The sequence below is a fragment of the Mytilus californianus genome, unplaced genomic scaffold (assembly GCF_021869535.1).
Source record: "Mytilus californianus isolate M0D057914Y unplaced genomic scaffold, xbMytCali1.0.p SCAF_5, whole genome shotgun sequence".
NCBI classification, from domain to species: Eukaryota; Metazoa; Mollusca; class Bivalvia; order Mytilida; family Mytilidae; genus Mytilus; species Mytilus californianus.
The window spans coordinates 119617664-119639170 of NW_026262701.1; the positions used below are offsets into that span (position 1 = coordinate 119617664).

Sequence of the window (21507 nt, forward strand, 5' to 3'; positions counted from 1 at the left end):
ACGTGAGTCGAACCAAAAGCACAAAACTCTCGTCTCTGTGGGCCCGTCTGATTAGAGGATTGTTAAATTTTAGGACTGTCTCTTTATAGGTCTGACCACGGAAATTTCTATGATTTGATATATATATATATACATTCGACTAGGCAAGACTATTTATTTTGATCTATGTATGCGTTATAATTATTAATATCATGATTACCAAATGATTATAATCGATATTTAACCTGGGATTAGTATTCGTATATAATTAATTATGTCCCGCGTGTAACGTATCAAATACACGGAGTTATATTTTAAGGACACGACACCTGTCCTGCAATACACTTAGAATCCTTATCTAATTACTTTATTATTTATAACACTTATACTTTTGCCGAGGTCAAGTACGACTTCACATTCTTGTGTTTACATTTAATTATATGCGGTCTGGGCAATAGATGTATATCTTGTTTATATTTTTTTCACGGTTGTAATGGCGATCGTACTACGACGACGCCTAGGAGTCGCGTCATAAACTAAGGCAGATAATCGGAAAAACCTGTCTATAGTTAAGGAAAGTCATTTGATCAGCAACTACAAATCAGCTAAATTTCATGAAGATTAAAAACAATTTTGATTTTGAAGAAAAAAATACTATGTAATATCAATTAGCCATACATATGAATAGGGTCAGGTATTCAGTCTGTTAGATGCTTCGTTATAAGAATAAGAAAATGTGGTATGATTGCTAATAAGACAAATATCAGCCATAGTACGAAGACAATGATGTAAGTACTTATAGATAACAGTATGACCTTCAACAATGTGCAAAACACATACCTTATAGTCAGCTATGAAAGGCCCCAACATGACAGAATGTGAAACAATTCAAAGCAAGGGCCTGATTTATGACTATACGTTCTTTAAAGCAGTTTATTAGTTTTGGATTCCACCTGTTGGAAGTTCTTACTTCTATAATCACTCATCATTTCTTGATCATAGTGAAGCATCTGTAAAGAAAATAAACATACAAAAGACCCAGAAAGTATAAATAAAGATCATCATGATAAACAGAAGATATTCGTCTTGAATCTATTACAAATTTTGTTCTGAATTTAATCCAAATGTTTTCTGGCATTGCCAACATTGTATTTACATTTGGTAATAAATATACTATTATACTTGATGGAAGGTATATATAGAACGAGAGGTCTGTTTACCAATTGGTAAATATGATATTGGCAAAGGACCACAGAGACTTATTGTTCTAGTTGTCACTGGCTGATAGAAATAGAAATTAATCTGTTAAATACACAATGTACATATACATGTACTGATAAAACGTAACTTGGGTAACTTAAGTACAATCTTTGAGTGACAATTCAAAGTTGAAAATATCAGACTGAAAGGAAAAGATACAGAAAATGATAAATATTAAGCTATATATTAAAAGAAGGAAATTTTCATCACCAACTAAACCAACCACCAACTAGATATAGAGCACACACACAAACATAGAGATATAATGAAAAAGAACACAATAGCCTATCTTTGTAAGGGAACATAATTTGATTGGATTATTATTTTGACTCTCCTAACTAAAGTAGAATGTACCTATCTTGTTTAAACACAGTAAGACAATAAAATACATGTACTGTACACTGATATAAAGAAGTTGGAATTATATTTAAGAATAGTGAAGCTCATAATGAAAAAAAAATGTTTGAAGAACTAATTTCTTTATGATAATGTACTGAACTGATTTTCAACCTAAGATCTCTTTTATACAATTAACAAAGGGAAAACCAAGTGGTTTTTTTTCAGCTTTTTTCAAGCTCTTCCACAATAATATTTTTAGATTTAGTTGCAATATTAGAATATCTTAAAACCATCCTACAATATTACAATGACTTCTATAATCAATATATACATGTACTTTGGGCTATAAATTACTGAAATAACTTTTTTACAGGTGCTGTATCATATGATGGAAGGTTTTATAGAAATTGGAGAACAAAATATAATTCCTGTTGACGTAGCAACAGGCGTTGGGTCATTCTTTATAATTGCCATCGGTGGATCACTCATTGGAATTTTCTTTGGTTTCTTTGGTGGATTTATAACCAAGTATACAGAGCATGTTAAAGTTATAGAACCATTGTTCGTCTTCATCATTGGATATCTCATGTATTTGACATCAGAAATGTGTCATTGGTCAGGTATTTTGGCGTAAGTATATATCTTCACAGTTTATGTATTGTAATTTTATTCATTAAATTATAAAGAGTAAACACATGTGATAACCATACACACAATGAGGTGTATTCGTATGTAAATCTGTGTTTACTTTCATCTTATTCCATTTTTTTACTTCATTTTAGTTTAAAGTGGATTGAATTCATTAAAAATGACTGATCTAAACATGCTGATTTATAGCCTAAAGTTTTTACCCTAAAAAAAACCATCTGTTAAGAAGTAACAGCACATCATTGTATCTTACAGTCTTTTATTGGCATCTATCCTTATTACCATTGCCACTGGTAATCTTTTCCAAAAATCATCATTAAATTTTCGTCTCTTAAACTTCCAAATTTAATTGAACCAGAATTGGTCTAAATTATCCATTGAACATATACAACACATGGTGTGTCTGTTCATCAACCAATGTAACTTGACATTCACAGTATGTTAAAACATCAACTAATGTGCTAGGACATTTGCCAAATGTTGAGCCTTTCAACCAATGTCCTAGGACATTCCTATCAACATTGCCACTGTTATAACTGTTATAACAATCATGTTAAAATATCCCTATATTTCTAACAAATTACGAAGTCTGTTAAACCAAATATCCTTTTGGGGGTCCGATTTAGAATTGTATTTGATGTCCTGTCTACGTCAACCAACACAGTTGCCATTGCTATAAAAAAAAAATAGAGTTTGAAAATTAAGTAACAAATATTTTTTGAATATTTAGTAGTTTTAGAAAAAATATTTCTGAAAATGTCCCTGTAGTCATCACATCAATACCTACTGTAATGTAGAAAACAAGTTGAAAAGTGATTTTTTGGGGGGAATGAGCATTGACTAATCATATTTTCTGAAACCAAATAGGTAATTTGAACCAAAGTTTGGCCTATAATAAAAGGAACATTTAGCAAAGGTAAAATGGTAATTTAGCCGTATAGGTTCTTGGGAGCTTCTTTTGCAGATATTATTTAATTGAATATAGTGTCTAACATTTAAAGTTTTGACTTTTGAAATTTAGAGATGGTTTGTCATGGTTCAAACTTTAATGTCTCTCAATATGGGTCAAACAGAGATATCACAAAATTAACTTTAAAATCACAAGGATAAGAAGATAAACAAATGTAAATTTATTCAAAGCTTTTTGGATCAGAAAGGTGTGGTATTTATTTTGAATTCTGGACTTAATCTTGATTACTTTAATTTTATCTTATTGATTATAATACATGTAAATGTAGATAAATTATCAGTAGATTATTGAAATAGTTCTAAAATGAGTAACATAAACATGTATTTTTTATCCTGATGAAGTTGTTTACACTGAGCTTTAAGGTTATAGGTGAATATTGTTTGCCTATATTCAAAACAATTTATTTACAACTTAAGTTCAAAATCTGTTGACTAGACTTAGTTTTAGGATAATCCCACCGACATAATATATATACATTACCCAAAGCCCATGTCTCATACAAACACCTACATCATAGGTATACAATACCCAAGGCCACTCTGCCCTAGTCACACAGGGGGTATTTGTTTTGTTTTTATTATGTACTTTCTTGAATAAGCAATGAGTAATATGAATAATTATGGATATTTATGTGTACCTCCAAATAAAATATAAGGCAATTAATTAAATCTCCATTCTATAAACTTGTTAACATTTTAAATGAGTTTAAACCCAAACAAAAGATTTTGACTAGATAAAAATCAACATAAGCATGAATAATATTTAAATATGTAACAATATTGAACTGTCCTTTTAAAAAGATACTCTGTATGACATCCTTAATGTAAATTTCATAAGAATTAAAGATTATTTTGTTGTTTTAGTTTCTTTACAAATTAAAATGAATCATTCAGAAATGATTTTCCAATTCCACAAGTTACAAATAAATATAGATTATTCTATTTCAATACATGGAAATGTAAGACGATCTCAATTTGACACACTCCTCCCTAACAAATAACTTGGAATTAAGATGGTTTTGAATAAAGATTATTGATTGAATCTGAATGTATTATTGATGACGTATGTTTTGTATTTGTAGGCTTTCATTCGGAGGTATTGTATTGCGTCACTATTTGGAGGCTAACGTTTCAAGAAAAACTAAAACCAGTATTAAATACTTCATGAAGATGTTATCCAACATAAGTGAAACAATTATTTTTATGTTTCTCGGTCTTTCTACATTGGGAGAAGATTTGGATTGGAATTGGTCCTTCATCTGCTTTTCCTTGTTGTTTTGTCTCATATTCAGGGTATTAGGTAAGTACAAACATTACCCATTAGAGTATGTCTTTTTTATATGTTATAAAATTATTGTATTTTGTTAATAGTGGAAATCTCTTACTTTAGATTTGGACAAAATGACAGACGATTTCTCTCATTATCTCTATTATTTAGTTGAGACTTGAGAAAACATTCTGTTTGCCATCGCTGGACTCATTCTTGGCCAATATTATTTTTATTTTATTTTTTAAATTTGAGGGAGAGGAAAAGAATTATAATGATTAAAAAACCAGTCCAGTACACCTCAAATAAAACCCTTGATAAATCTTATAAACTTTTTAATGTGATATTGGATCCAGTTGAAAAATAAGTAATAGTGCTTTAAATCTGTGGCATTTTGAAAGAAACTCATGTTCCATGAAATTTGTATTCATCTGATATGGAGAAATCTTGTATACATCAAATATCTTACATAATAGTACATACAGGGAAGTCCTGAAGGAGATAGTTACTTCCTGGATATTGCTGTTATATATCATGATTAATTTCTTTTTGTATTAGCATGTACATTTCTGTGGTTGAAATTCATGTTAAACATGTATGTGCAATTTCCTGTGGGCATTGATGGCTAAATGGTATAGGGTGCTTGTCATTTCTCCTGTGGGCATTGATGGCTAAATGGTATAGGGTGTTTGTCAATTCTCCTGTGGGCATTGATGGCTAAATGGTATAGGGTGTTTGTCAATTCTCCTGTGGGCATTAATGGGTTAATGGTATAGGGTGCTTGTCAATTCTCCTCTACTTTCCTCCATACTTCCCAAGTTATTGTTTATGTTTATAAGAACAAATTACTTTGATTGGGCCAGTTTCATAGAATTGTCTTCTTTGAAACAAATTCTCTTTGGAAACCACTTGTTGAATTTAAAAAACCTTTTGAATCAACCAAATTTCTTTTTTTTTTTTTATATAAGAATTAAATAGTAAAATAATTTAAGTGACGTAGCGAGATCTTTATTAACTACATCATTGAATATTAAATATAAAGAGAAGTATCAGAAATAGAATAAAGGACAAAGTGTGTATATATAATGTGGTTGACCGTTGGAGTTGTTGCATCAATATATTGAAAAGCCAATATCCTTGTAAGAAATTCTTACGTCAACGTCATGATATTTGAAATTATTTGTAACATTTTATGTCAATATGCTTATGTTTACCTTTTATGGTTTCTTTTGCAACCCTAAACCTTCTAATGGCACAAAAGATATCATAACCTTGCCAAGTACGTTAATTTTTTAAATATTCTTTTTTTTTCTATTTTGGTCAGGAAAAACTTTTATAGTAGATTTAGAATTTTTCCTTATAACAGTGAAACATGAAAGATTTCTTTTGGTAAAACAGTTAATTTGTAATTTTACTGAACTTTTGAATAGCCACACAAGATAACAAAATACCAGAACTCTTATTTTCTTTTACCTAAATTATTAGATGTAAATATATTTTGTACTGACCTATGTTTTATACATTATTTTTACAGTTTGTTTTATTAAAGGTGCCAGTTTCATGAAAAATAATTTATGCAATTATTTCATAACAGTTTTAAATGTTTGTGCTCTTTCGGCCATTCCTACACATTAACAGATATTAATTATCACTGTAGATTTGACATCAGGGATGACCGATTGAATCTATTGTTTGCATTACAGGTGTGATGGTGCTATCATGTATACTTAATTATAGACGGTTGGTCAAACTGAAGCCGATTGATCAATTTATTATGGCATTTGGAGGACTTCGAGGAGGTATCGCTTTCTGTCTTGCTTTGTCCCTTAAGGAAGATCTGATTCCGGAGAGGAAGTTGTTCATTACCACTACAATTGTAATTGTATTCTTTACAGTTTTTGTTCAGGTAATTCAATTGTTTACTGCAAAATGAGTAGTTTAATTTAATATTTTGTTTTTTTTCGACAAACACTACAAAAGAAATCCTATAGAAAAGGACAGAATAAGAATATTTAAACAAGCCAACCAAGTCAGTTTTTTAGTAATGTTCAGTTTGGGGGAAAAAAGAAAAAGAAACTGAATACAAGAGTTAGTTTTTTCATCTAAAAATGATGTAAAAGAGAATTAGAGTTACCAAACTTTAACTGAAATGAAGAAATTCATATATAACCTTTAGCAGGTCAGGTGTAACCAAGCAATACAAATTTAATATTGGGTACCATCTCTTGAAAAAAGAAGAATTGTTATAGTAGAAACAATAGAGATTTTACAACATCATGGAACAGATGTCCATGTATCATATTATGTAGATACAGCTGTTAAACATATTTATTTCGGGGATAATAAATCTAATATATTATGTTTTGCTTTTTATAGAAGAAAAAACGTATAAAGAGTTAATAAGATGTAAGACAAATATATATGTCTGATAGATTTCTGAGATTAGAATTTCTGTTATTGCATAATAAACAATAAAACCACATTTAAAAAAATTAATAATACATTAAAACCACATGTTATCTCCTACTTCAAATTCAGAATTATAATAATATTACAGTTATTAAAACAGAAACAGATTATCAATATAATATTTGTATAAAAATTATGATTACAAAACGATAAATAAAACATTATTCACAGTGTGCTGATTATTTTGTATTGAATGGGATCTAGTTAAGGTTAACGTTACAATTAAATTTAAGTATGCAGTATGATAATGACTTGATTGATTGTAATTTATTAAACAAAAAACTTGTTTGTGACATCATGCTTTTGAGTTTAAATCCATATCAATATCCTCAGTATAATATTATGTCATTGTTTTAATTCACACTGACCCTTTCAAAGTTTTAATTAACACTGACCCTTTCAAAGTTTACTAAGTCAATAAATACTTAAACTCAAATCCAGACGAATATTGAAATTTGAATACAAATTATTTTTGAAATTGAACCAACTTCAAGTTCATTATAATTTTAGTCATAGGACATACAGAGTCAAAATGTAAGTTATATGGCATGTCAAAATGTAAGTCGTATGACATGTCAAAATAAAAAAATAAGCTACACCTGCATTGACATTATGATCTGACAAATTAACAGCTGAATACAAATGATATCTGTATACAGTCAGTGACATATAAAGGTCCCCCACTGGTTTAAACTTTGAGAACTATGTGCAGTGCCGAACATTTCTTATAGTTCATGTGTCCAGTTTAGTGGAACAATGGACAGAAGCTTTACAGTTGATTTTAGTCAACTTATTTAGAATTGCATACTTTTAACTTTAACTGAAATTTATAATATATTTTTCAATGGCAAAGTGCAAGCTTTCCAATTGTCTGGAAGATGATTGTACATACATGTACATGACATTAAAGAGTATGTATAAAGTTTTAAATGACTTTGGTATTACATATCTAATGCAGACATAGACATACTACCAACTATGAAGTTTTCTTGAGAAATTATGAAGTTTCCTTAAGTCATTGTTGCAATTTTATACTAATCTTATGACAATTCTCACAAAAAAAACGTACAAGTAAAAGTCACTCATAAATCAGGAACAACTGTGAAACTTATGATCATTTTAAGTCATAAAATGCTAATTCCCCTTTTTTTTTTGCAATTATTTAGTCATTTGTTATTGAGAATCTTAAGAGTCTTCAGATTATTAGTTAGAAATCTAAGTACGAAATATGGAGTAAAATTGTGCAGGTATTATTTAATATTACAGATTTCCTGATATGTTAGGTTGAGGGTTTTCTGCTGTAAGATAGCTACACAGATGTATAATGTAGGTATTAAGATCTGTATCAGTGATGAATTATTTGGTGAATTAGCTTAATTTGTTATCTTGTTTTCTATTTTAAATTTATCATGTAAAATAGTTTCTGTAAATTTTTTTCAGGGTATATTTATCAAACCAGTAGTCAATGCATTAAAAATAAAGAAACAGCTCGAGGACGATCCAACACTTAACGAGAAAATACATGAATCGGTAAGATATAAATACTCGATATATACACCACTCACGGTCAGAGCTATGTAGATATTTACTTGACCCACGGTCAGAGTTATGCAGACATATGTCATTTTATTTTATCTACAACAAAGCACTGACCTTAGACATTTTTGATTATTTAATTTTAACATCTAGAGAAAACAAACAGCTTATGTTAATGAAGGTCAGTAAACATTTAAATCATTGTCAAAAAAGATGTAATACCTTCAAGATTTATAGGACAACAAAGTGACACCTACTTTATCTTACTGTTGTAATGAAATTCATAATTTCAGCTTTTGATATATTTAGGTGTACATATTGTTTGCTTATGATAACAGTATTTGTTTGTGTTGCGGTCATTTTGGTTCAGAAATCGATAACCTAGTTTCATTTTCACATATCTGACCACTGTTATCAGTAGTTATTTGATTTGGATTTTAATTTTCATTAATAACTTAAGGAATTTTGTTTTATGAATGATAAATTTCCTAATAAAGTGATATCGCAGAGAGAAAGATAAAGAATTTAAAAAAGAAGACGGTTGTTTACAAACATTATAATGAATATTTATATCTTAATGTTATGCTATCAGAAGAATTTACCAGAGACTTAGAAAAACAAAATAAAAAGATATATATATAGATTATCTTGTGATAGGACTCTTTAGGCTTATTCAAGGAAAAAATCACAAAAGGTATGTTTAGTATAGTTATATTGATATTTTTATTTTATTTTTAAAGTTAATAGATCATTTAATGGCTGGATTGGAAGGTATCACACAGAGTTCTGGTCATAATTACATGAGAATCAAGTAAGTGGCGATATTACTTAATTTACTATAAATATTTTAAATCGTAACAGTTTAGAAAAGGTTGTATGGAATTAAAAGAAAACAGGCAGCCGGTTATATTTCAGATTCCACTGTCTTAATTCTCTCAATAAGTGAATGAAATCAAATGTATGATGAATATGAAGTTTGATTTTTGCCAATAAAATGGAAAGAACATTGAAGAAAAATTTCCGAATATAAGTCTCTGGAAGAATTAAGGTTTTTTTTTTAAACATTCAGAATACAGAAAGATTTGTACAGACATCACTCAGTGTCACGGAATAGAAGTTCCTTCATAATATAAGTTCCAAATGGAAACAATATTCTGGAATATTATTTCCACTGGAATAAATATTACAGTAAATGTTCCTAACGGAATAAATGGTATAGAATATTTGTTCCAACAGTAACAGATATTATGACATTGTTTATAACAAAGTTTCCAGTGGAACTTCTGTTAGGCGGAACAAATATACGTTGACATCTGAACTGAATCCATGGTTTAGTATAGCTCATTGAGTTCAAATGAGATAAAAAAGAAAGATATCGAAAAGAAACAGGGAAAACAGCAGAATATGTGTAATTTGAATGAAATTTGGTTATGTGAAAAAGATCTAGTGAGTAAATATGAAGAAAAAACTGAAAATTACTTGGCCTTCATTTGAAGTGGTGTCAGTATACACTTATGGTCATTTAAATCAGTTGTCAAATAATCAAAACAAACAATACTTTGGAGATAATTTTATCACACATACATACTTATTAGGTTTTATCACCACAGGGCCTTGTAAAATTGTCAACTAAAGAAAAAAAATATATGTCTGTTAAAATTATACTTACATTTTATTGTTTGTCATGTATATTACTGTCTTATTTATGACTATAGTTCAAGGTGACTTTGTTAATTACATTTTATGCTTTTATTTTCAGATTTCGTCATTTAAATCATAAGTATATCAAGCCAATATTCGTAAAAGATGTCACTACTGCCACCAAAGCTGAGAAAGTTTTACATGTTTACCGTAATATTACTGAAGAACATGCTCTGAAAAGAGCAGAGACTTATCCAGAACTTGGTGGTCTGAGCAGAGCTGAAACTTTACCAGAAATAAACGGTGGACAGAAAATACCGTTATTGACTGCAGCGTAAGTGTTAATTTCTGTTTTTGACAACACAGTAGATGGTCACTGAATCCAAATTTTTATTGGAAAAATTATTACTAAGGGAATTTTTTTTCTTTTAATGTACATATACAAGTTTCCATTCAAAAACTTTTTCAGCTGCAAAACTAGATTACCTACTAAAATAAATGCATTAAATTTGTAGAAAAAAATTACTATGGCATTTTAAGTTATGAAAAATTCACCTCAATTTATTTTTCATTGCTAGCAAAATATCTTGGATAAACAGTTGGACATTAAGCATAACATTTATGCAAAAAACTTTTAAAAATTCATGCAAGTCAACCTCCTTTGTCAGAAAACACTTGATACAAGATACTTAATTATAGGAATACTTTGATAATCCATAAAACTTGAAATTTTGAAAACTTTTCATGTTTTGAACGAACATTTGATCTTAAAAATAATATTTGTTTGTTTACAGATCTAGAATTAATGGTTACAATCCTAATACTGCTGCTGTAGGAACCGATGACATATCTAATGTCAGAGTGGTAGAGAACAATAGTCTCTATAACATCTTAGATAAAGGAATGATCAGACCTCGTAGAACAGTAAGTATTTAATTCTTATTAAATCATGGATACATTTGATTATCAGAAATAAGGAACCATTTCCTTTTTGGGGGAGGGGGACTTCTTTTTTTTTTTATGATTTGTGGACATCTGTTTGCTTGCTCTTTTACACCCAAAGGACCATCAAAATCTGTTGTAGGTTACATGATATAGAACTTATACTGCTTGGAATTAAATTGTTTTCCAAAAATTATTCCTCTTTTAGGTAAAAGTTTTTAGAAATTTTAAGTTCTACTGTGTATTAATTTATTTTTTTAAATGTCGGTTCTTAGGTAAAAAAGGTAACATTATAAAAAGTTTACGTATTTTTTTCTTGTTTTTGCAAAGAGAATACAAAGAAAGGTTAATAAAATGAATAAATATAAAAGCATTTTAAGTTAATATAGATCTTTCTTTTCTCTTCCGTTATTTAAACAAGAGTAATATATGAAAGTTGAACTGTGACAGATGGTGAGTCAATACATTTTTTCAAAAGAATATTTTGTCTTTTTGATATTGATATTTTATTTTTTCTGTATTTTACACATCATATTAATGATATTTCTGATATTTTGTCTTTTAAGTTCATACATAATATTAATGACATCTCTGATTCGGACACTGCCACACTTCCTAAACCAATCAAACAACACCAGATAGATCCAGAAGAATTCAGAAAAAGAGAACACGAAAAATTTCGTACTGCAGCTGAAGTGAATGACACCAATGAAAATAAGGAATCTGAAAGTCACACTGCCATGGTTACTGAACAACAACAAACTATAGCAGCAAAGCAACAGGAAGTAAAAAGCAAACAAGAAACAGTAGAAAACAATGAACAAGGTGGGTTACAAGATAAATCTGAAACAGTTTCATGCTTTGTACTAACCTCAGTATAATAGGTTTCTGATTTAGTTTTCAGTAAGCTAAAAGTATTTTAAAAAAAGCTATTAACTAGCAATGATTTATAACAGAATGCTTCATGAATACTTACACCATAAATGGAGTTTGTTTTTCTTAGATTTGTAAAACACAGTTATATAGTAAGCTATAAGTAGTATTCAAATACTTGTGTATTAGTCAGTTTTTTAGCAAAAGTAGATATTTGGTATAAGTATAATTTCAAATTTGTAAACATGTTTTTTTCAATTCCAAGTGTACATCCAAATTTTGTGAGAACTATTCCCTAATTTGGTAATATTAATAAGAAGATCTAAGATATTAATGGACTTTGAATTATAACAGGTATGTCCAAGGATTTTACAATGCTTTGGTGACTTTTAAGATTACGGTTTAAGTATACAGGATTTGATAAATTATCAATAAATATAGGTCACTGTGATACACTTGACTGATTTTTTTTCAAATAAATGGTTAAGATTAACACTGACATATTATAGTATACTTGTTCTTAATGATTGTTTAGAACCCAAGAATGGGTTCTGAATTACTTTGATTGGAATTAGCACCACTGTTGGATTTATTATTATTTTATGGCGGAAATGTTTTGTAAGAGTTATTAATTATATGGTTCTGTTATTCAGCTTCTATAGAATTACCAAAACTTGTATTGGTTCAATACTATTAAAATTGATTGTTCACATCTACACAGGAAATCATACAATTTCAAATACCCATTGAAAACCAATTAGTATTTATTTATTTTATAACAGAATTCATACAGTATATACAGTGCTTGTTTCCATGTTTCTTGATAAAACAATATATATGTGAATACACAGGAAGTTTTGATTTATGAAATTAACAAAGGATCTTTAATTATTGATGTCATTAAACAACTTTCTATGTGTATTAAGTAATTATTGAGACTATTTGTATATGTGCTAATGGATTTTAATGTGCAAGTTTACAAAATACAAATGCTGAAATATTTGCTATTTCACTAGATTTCTTTATCTTGAAGAATTCTCTAATGATACCTTATCTTACAGAGAGATATCAACTATAAGTTAACATGGGTATTAACATTCACAAGCTTTAACAGAAATACATATATTTACCCCACACTTCTCCTTCACCTTCAAATAGTAGACTGTGGGTCAAACTTTGTCAAATAAGATTCAATGTTAAGTGTTGGAATCTTAACTTTTTTTGAAAATGATTTCTTAAACACTAACAAAATTTGACCCACACTTGCTAGCTATACAGCTGATATTTATATTTGAAAACCTATTAAAATTTAAGTGTTTGCAGAAACTAAATTTCTGAAATAGGTATGTTTTATTGAAATATAACTCTGTAAAAAAGGAAAGGTAGAAAGTAATCTATTTATACCACTCTTAATGATGGTTTATTGTTGTCTATATGCCTATAGATCCATATATATGCAAGACTGAAATTTAATTCACTAATCTTGACAGAAATTTGAATAATTTAACAAAGCTGATACTTTTTCAAAAGTTATTATTTCACAGTTATAGGGCTAAACCTATTAGTATATATGAAATTTTTCATTTGCATTAAGCAACAGTCCAGATATCTTTCACCTAATCAAAGGAAATTTATAGTATTACAACCAATTTAAGTTATCTGCCTTACCTCTTTTTTCTGGAGTTATGGGACTTTTTGATTTAAAGAAGGGAGGGGACAGGCATATCATGTGCTCATGATGCAGCTGTTGATTGGCTAGATTTTTGTTCTCAGTAAAATCTTAAATGCAGCCAGAATTAATAGATTTAATCTTGTTTCTAGTCTTCCTTGGTTGTCAGTTATATTTTACTGAAAAATGTTATTTTATTTTATGGAATATATCTCCTTATCACTGATTAATTAAAGTACAGAAATAATTAAACTGCCTGAAGGTTTAAATAGAAGATCAGTTTAGACTTTATTTTGTTAAAGGACCATTATTACATTATACCAAAGTAAATACAAATTGGGTGAATGTGTTTATTCAATTGATCAGAGAGAATAGTTTTAAGACTAGTGGCTGTGATCAGAGAGAATTACTTTAAAACTGGTGGCTCTGATCAGAGAATAATTTTAAGACTTGGCTCTGGTCAGAGTGAACAGTTTAAAGGCAAGGCGTGTATAATTTTTAACAATGTTTGAAATTCAAAGTATGGATCAATTCAGATATTCTTTGACTTATTATTTTATGTAGATTAGAATAATATATTCAGAATAGTTACAAATATTTTACACAGGCAAAATAAATCATGTATTCCATTGATTGTTTGGAGTGAAACAGTTTAATGCTTGTCTGATTATGTAGATTAGTATGATATACATGGAATTATTAATGTTTGCTTAGCATAGTCAAGTTGAAGATTCTTTTTGAACATGTTTACTTCATTAAAAAAACATAAAATATTCAGAAGGAACAGATTTACTCTTTCAAATTCATTTTAATCTGTAATTGGTACACAATTTAAAACAGAAAAACAAATATTTTGAAGAAAGTTTCTCAAGTTTGAATATTTTTCAAATTACTTATTCTTATATGATATCCAAAAAAAGATATTGTAAGTATTTATTTTAAATTTTAAGTAAAAGTATATCTGTAACAGTAAGTATTGAATAAGGTTTTCATTTTGTAAATTGTGTTTTTATAACTTTGTTGTTGTTCACTGTATGAAGAAGACACAAACAGACTTGTTATATTTTTGAAAATGCTTTCTTTTGTAGAAGAAACAGTATCAACTGATGAAACAGCAACAGAAACAGAATTGCCATGGAAACAGGAAGCTTCTCAGGTGCCTAGACCATCTTTATTTTCATTAGTTTCGACTGAAGATGAACCAGTGACTTCGGAGGCTCCTTCATGGGTTGATAATCTATCATACAGTCATTTGAAAGACTCAGGCTCACCTTATGCGTCTCCTGAAGTCACAATAATTAAAGCACCTCCGGTTGAAAGAAAAATTCCTGTTTTTGAAATATTTCCAAATTTAAATTATGAAAAAGACGAAAAGAAACCAGAAGTTACAATTCCTCCACCTTGGAGTCAATTCTCTGAAAATACAGAGGAAATGCCAATTTCATCGCCATCTATTCAAAGTGGAGATAAATCTTGTAACTACCTCATATCTAACCACACTTCTGCTCCGCCTTCATATCATGTGATCATCCCTTCCATTCCAATACTTAATGGTTCAATATCTCAAAACAGTAGTGACCATAATGACCATAAACCATTGAAATCACTGCCAGGCTCAGCGTCTGCTCCAGATCTGCCAAAACACTGGCAGCCATTAGAACCGTTGTCCAGGGACAGAATTCATTCTGAATCATTATTACAAGAACTTGATAGTGAAAGTGAGGCTAACAACCGAATTCATAGTTGGTTAACTGGTGCTACTGCTGATGAATATGACAACGAAGAATTTGATGGTATTATAATTAACCCTTATGTGCCAGATTTAGACATTGATAATGATAACGATGCTGATGTCAGTGATATTGATGATAATAATGATAATGATGATACTAATGATTTATGATGACAAGTTAAATGTAGTCCAAATTATTTTCTGTTCATATTGAATTAGTTTTGAATTTGTCCATTGTTAAACAATGCAGTTTTTGTTTGAATCGATTTTTGTAACTGGATTTGTCATGTTTTTATAATTTTTTTGTTTTTGTTTTTGTTTTTTTTGTTAAAATAATGTAAGTTAATATTTTATACAGTAAAATGGTTGGAGATCAAATCATTTGGTTTTCAAGATTTTAATTTATGAAAAAATAAGATTTATTTGATAAGGCTAGGATTAACTTTTCCTTCCTAAAGGTGCAAATCAGTCATGATTCAAACATAAATTTATGAAAAAATATAAATATAACAGAACAAAATGTTTAACACTAAATTTAAACCTTAACAATATGACCTAGTAAGTACATATGACCCTGATTGCCTCCCCCTATTTTTTGTATCTAAACACTAGAAAGTGTAAATTTCCATTATTTACACTAAAATGATTGAGAAATAATAAATCCATCCGATATTACTAGCATGTCACAAAACGGAAGACAGGAAATTCTGCTTTTCAAAGATCAGAAATGAGTATATCCTCTAAATTTTTAGTCATTTCTCAATCATGAACAGATATATTTCTTTTCTAAGTTTTCTGTAATTTATAGAAAGTTTATGTACTGCAATATTTTACTGGTAGTAAATTGCCTGTGTCTTTCCATTCTTTTTTTCATTTTTTATGGAATATGATATATTTATTATGCATTTTAAATATTAAACTTGACATGACAAAAGTTTTAGTGAATTATTTATGGTATCATTGTAAAGGATTTACACATGTATCAAAGCATAGTTATTATGTACACTTGATGTTTATGTGTAATGTGTATGTATGCATGACTAAATAGCTTATTCCTGGTCTTCCTAATCTGAGGGGCAATGACAATTTTATGAAGAATATCTTCCTAATCGGAGAAGCAAAGACAATTTTATAAAAAGAACGAAGTATTCAGTGTTTTTGCAACTTTCTAACATATCACTGAAACCGAACTTGATTTTTGAAATATCTGAACAAAGACATGACATTAACTGACATCCTATCTAAAGTCATTTGTACATACACATGTGTATAAGGTATATGTGTTAATGAACAAATGTGTTGATTTTCTGTCTCATAGAAGTGTTTTAAATTCTAGTCAGTCAATTATACAAATATTTTGAACAAATTTGCATGTAAGCCGTCAGTTTTCTATATTTAAAATGTTTCTTAGATTATACAGACATCAGCACCCTCATTTCATCAATTTCATATAAGATATACATACATGTACATGGATTTTGAATCATTTTTTATGGTACGAATGTGGGGTTTTCATTTTTCACATCATGCACAAAAAACACCTTTGAACAAGGGTTGGTATTGGTTTGGATTTTTAGTCCCCTACCGACGAAGTCAAAGGGGACTTTAGGTTTGCACTCTGTCCGTCTGTCTGTCTGTCCATCTGTCTGTCTGTCTGTCTGTCTGTCTGTCTGTCTGTCTGTCTGTCTGTCTGTCTGTCTGTCTGTCTGTCTGTCTGTCCATCTGTCCATCTGTCAATCCGGCAAATCAGTTTTCCAGACTTTTTTTCTTCGTGCTTGAAGATATTGATTTGATATTTGGTTCATTGATTTATCATGACAAGTTACAGGTCAAGTTTAATTTTCACTATTTTAGCTTTTCTCTTTGTTCAGTTAAAGCCCTTTCCCTAGAATTAAATTTTTGATGAAATACTTATTAATTAGTAGATTTCTGTTCAAAGGGAAATAACTCATTTTTTAAAAGACTTTTAAAAGACAAAATGGCATTTTGGATTTTTTTCCTTTTCTTCGGTAAATTGTTTGAAGAATTTAGTGGTAGGTTTGTTTGTCATTCTTGAAGATATTGATTTGATAATTAGTATATAGTTTTATCATGACAAGTTACAGATCAAGTTGGAATTTTGTGCAGAGTTATGGTCTTTGGACATAGAAAATTCACTTAAATAATCAGTTTTCAACAGTTTTTTTCATCATGCTTGAAGATTTGGATTTGATATTTTTATGTAGTTTACATCATGACAAGTTATAGATCAAGTTAGAATTTTGTTCCATTACAATGAATTTGTAACTGGTAGGGGACTATGTATTGCCATGCAATACTCACAGAATGCTTGTTTATGTCTGATTGAAAGATTGTTGTTTACAGAAGGTCACTGGCAAAGTTTTCATAGATATTTAGCCTGTTACCTAGTTTAAAATATATAAAACTAGTCAAAATATGGGGAGGGTGTGTCACAATTTGGGATCTTTTGACTACTTTTGAAATGTACGAAGAGTTGGAAAGAATAAGCAAATTTAGCCATTTTTAGTACTCACAATGAGGCAGACTTTTCTTCAGCATCTACTAAAGGGGCATTTACCATGTATCTGCAATCATAATTACTCTCTGGCACTGCCAGTATTGTGATGTTAACAGGATAAAAGTACAGGGAATCTCATTAACTTGAAACTGTTTCAAATATCCTGGATATTAGATTTGTATTCCGTTTTCAATTGTGTATGGTTATTGATTTATCTTTTTTTACACTAATTTGGAGTTTCTTTTTTCCAACCTAGCCATTTTCTTTCCAAATAGATATAAGCACAATGTTTTTATACTTCAAAGCAATTCACAGATCTATTTATCAATATTAACTGTTAAGGCCATAAAAAAGAATATGTTTGTATGCCCTATCCCTACCTTTCTAGAAAATATGTGCCTACTCAAAAATCTTTTATTGTCCTGATGTGAAAAAGTTTTTTTTTTAATCAGACAGGCATGAAGACTAAAAAACATCTGACACTTCAATTTCTTTTTGCTGAAAAAAAGAAAAGAAAATGCCTACCTTCCTACCCACTGTCTCTACCTTTGGGTAGGGTTTGGGCAAACCAAAATATTTTTAAGTGTGGCCTAAGAGAGAATATTATTCAACAAAAAGTAGGATATTTATTATAGCTGTTTAGGATGATGAATTATTCTCTTTAGATTTATGTATAGTTATACATAGTACAATTGCCAATGGCAGGTTTCTGTTATTTTGGAAAAACTAATTTTTGTTTTATATTGTAAACATGTAAATGAAATCATTTTATATAAAATTGTGTGTTCTTCAGTCATTATGGTGGTTATTTTAATGTGCAAATACTGCATTTATTGAAAATTAGTTATTTCTACAAATTGTGCTTTCAAAAATTTGTGTGAAGTTATATTTTGTTTTTCTTTCATTGTTGCAGTTTATTGTCAAACTTTTTGTGTTATATTGATAATTTCCTAAGTGTTATTAATATATCATATACATGTAATAACAATTATGCATTCACTATTTATATGAATTACATAATATGTGTACATTTGTCCAAACTGCTTTGCATAAAAGTAATTAAAATTGTAATCTATTAAAATTGAATTGAAAAAGATTATTTTGAATGAGTTTAAATGGAGCGTTTAATATGATTAATATTGTATTACAATATGAACTCATTTTACAAGATAGTTGCATATGATTTTCCTTTCAAAGGGAGATAATTAATTATGTAATTGTTATTTTGTTGTAGTGTTATTAAATATTGTAGTATACAGATTCATATAATCAAGAAATTTGAATTAAAGGAGTCTAGAATTTAAATATGCTTTTTTAAAAAAGATGTAATCATGTTTTAAATGTATTTTCTTTGAAACAACATTTTTGAAGAAATTTTCTGAAATGTGTCAAATTTGTTTTCTGCTTTGCTTAATTTGTTTGAGAAACAACATTTTTTATTGAATGTTATATTATTATGAGTTTTTAATATTCTAATAATTTAAATAGGTCCATGGAAATTCACATGATATTAAGTTTTATTATTTTTAAAGTTGGTAAATTTCTTTAAAACTCAGGTTAATTTAGATTATTTATATCTGGATGAAGAATTCATGTTAAATTTCTGAACAATGTTCAAACGAACAAAAGTATATGATATTGACCTTATTCAATGAAACAGTCTTTATTTATTCAAATACTCAGGAAAAGTTGAAGAATTAAGAAAATCTTTAAGCAAAAAAAGAGATAAAAATAATTCCAAATTATGAGTTTGTATTTCAAGCATATTTCAATGAAAATAATGCAAAAGTACATATACTCTTAGACCATACAAATTGAATTTATAGATTTTCATTACCAGCCAACCTTTTATTTTATCACTAAATAGACATATATTTCAGGAATTATGATGTCAAATTACAGAAAATTGAGATTTTCACCCTTTTAGGCAATTGTTTTATAGAAATAGTAAGCCCTGCCTAAATTTTTTCATTGTTGCTTTTGCCATTTAAAAGAAACACTGTTTATCTATTTATTTTTATCAAAATTGTTAAATTTCAATAAGAAAATGTTAAAAGATAAAAAAAAATTGCTTCCCTCCCTGCTGAAAAAAGTATAAGGTTGGATATTACATTTAAGAATTGATTTTTTCTGGTCCTATTGAATGAAATACATAAATGATGACACGAAAAATCAAATAATTGTAAATAAAACAAGATGTGTACAATCTGTGATAACATCGAAAATTGGTTTTATTAGTATTTATATAAAAAGATGTTGCTCAATCTATTGTTTTATCATGTCCAGTGTGAGTTTTTATCTCTCATCTAACATGTGATAGCAGTGATTACAACTGTGTTTTGCACTGAGATATTTTAGATTTACGGATTTACATACATATATATCCCAGCAAGCACAAAACATTGATGTAATGTTGAATCTTCATTGACACCAGCATTGAATCATTTTGTGCATGCTGGGATAGAAAATATCGGAAACTAAATAACACTTGCTATTTGTCGATACATTATTCCAAACTTCTATTTATTTACTTGATACTCATTTCTTTGTTTTTGTCTTACTTATTTCAGAAAACTTGAACAAATCATCATGACCTAAACTTATCACTATAGTTACCAGTAAATATCAGACCGATATGTTTTTTGTGTGGTTGTGCACTACAATTTACATGTTGCTTATTGGTGTTTATTTTGATTTTACAGTTATGTATAATTTATAATTTAAAAATCATGCAATATTGAATTATTGTGTATATGTGATAATTTTTCAATAAACAGTGAAAAACAAAATTTTTTAGCAGAATTTTTAGATGCCATTCCTTTAACAGATTGAATCAAGGAGTTTAAGAAAAATAATGATGGTCATGAAATGAAATTATTCTGAATAGCAGGCATAAATGAATGATTTCTTCAAACTATTCTTGAATGCAGGTATTAATTCATAAAGGTAAAATAATTGTGGTGTAACTTTCTCGTTATTTTCAATCATAATAATATGAATAAAAAAAAAGAGATGGTGGGCAAATCTCTTTGAGACAGCAACCTACTATTACTTGAAATAGACATTAGATGGTATGATGAAGACAAGCACATGTACCATATGAACAAATTGCTCTGCTGCAGCAAATTGTTTCCCTCACTGTTTAAATGAGGAATTGAATTATCGGGCACAATGCATCATTTGGAAACCATAGTCAATATATGGTAAAAGACCAGTTACTTCAATAAAAATGTCAGTATAATGTGGTCAACTAAACACGATGGAAAACAATACTACCAAGTATGAGAGGTTTTTGTCTCGCCTGCGAGACATGGGGATTGCTTTTCTGGCGACGGTGATGGTGACGCCGTCAACATTTGTTAAGTTTTCTGCTTACCGGGTAAGTTAGTTTGATAGGAACTACTTGTGATAGATCATTGATGTTTTGTATGAAGTTGCATAACTATCAGTACATATCAGTTTGACGACTATTTTGAGGCCCTGTCCCCTAGGCCATGGTCCAGTGACTTTGAATTAATTAGCAATTTTCAATGTTAAGTTTTCTGCTTAGGTTAGATTGATAGGAACTACTTGTGATAGATTAATGATATTTTGTACAAAGTTGTATTACTATCAGTACATATCAGTTTGACGACTATTTCAAGGCCCTGTCCCCTAGATCATGG

At 29.1% G+C, this 21507-nt stretch overlaps 1 protein-coding gene across 1 annotated transcript in view; it reads left to right on the top strand.

The window, feature by feature from the left end:
* LOC127700870 (probable Na(+)/H(+) antiporter nhx-9) overlaps positions 1-20631 on the top strand; it is a 34388-nt gene extending 13757 nt beyond the window's left edge. Inside the window, exons 3-11 of the mRNA XM_052204568.1 lie at positions 1952-2208; positions 4278-4495; positions 6166-6368; positions 8372-8461; positions 9208-9278; positions 10227-10442; positions 10903-11032; positions 11617-11875; positions 14681-20631. Of these exons, the coding sequence (XP_052060528.1) occupies positions 1952-2208; positions 4278-4495; positions 6166-6368; positions 8372-8461; positions 9208-9278; positions 10227-10442; positions 10903-11032; positions 11617-11875; positions 14681-15495 (2259 nt within the window). The 3' untranslated portion in view covers positions 15496-20631. The remainder of the gene's footprint in view (positions 1-1951; positions 2209-4277; positions 4496-6165; positions 6369-8371; positions 8462-9207; positions 9279-10226; positions 10443-10902; positions 11033-11616; positions 11876-14680) is intronic.
* The last annotated feature ends 876 nt before the right edge of the window (positions 20632-21507 follow it).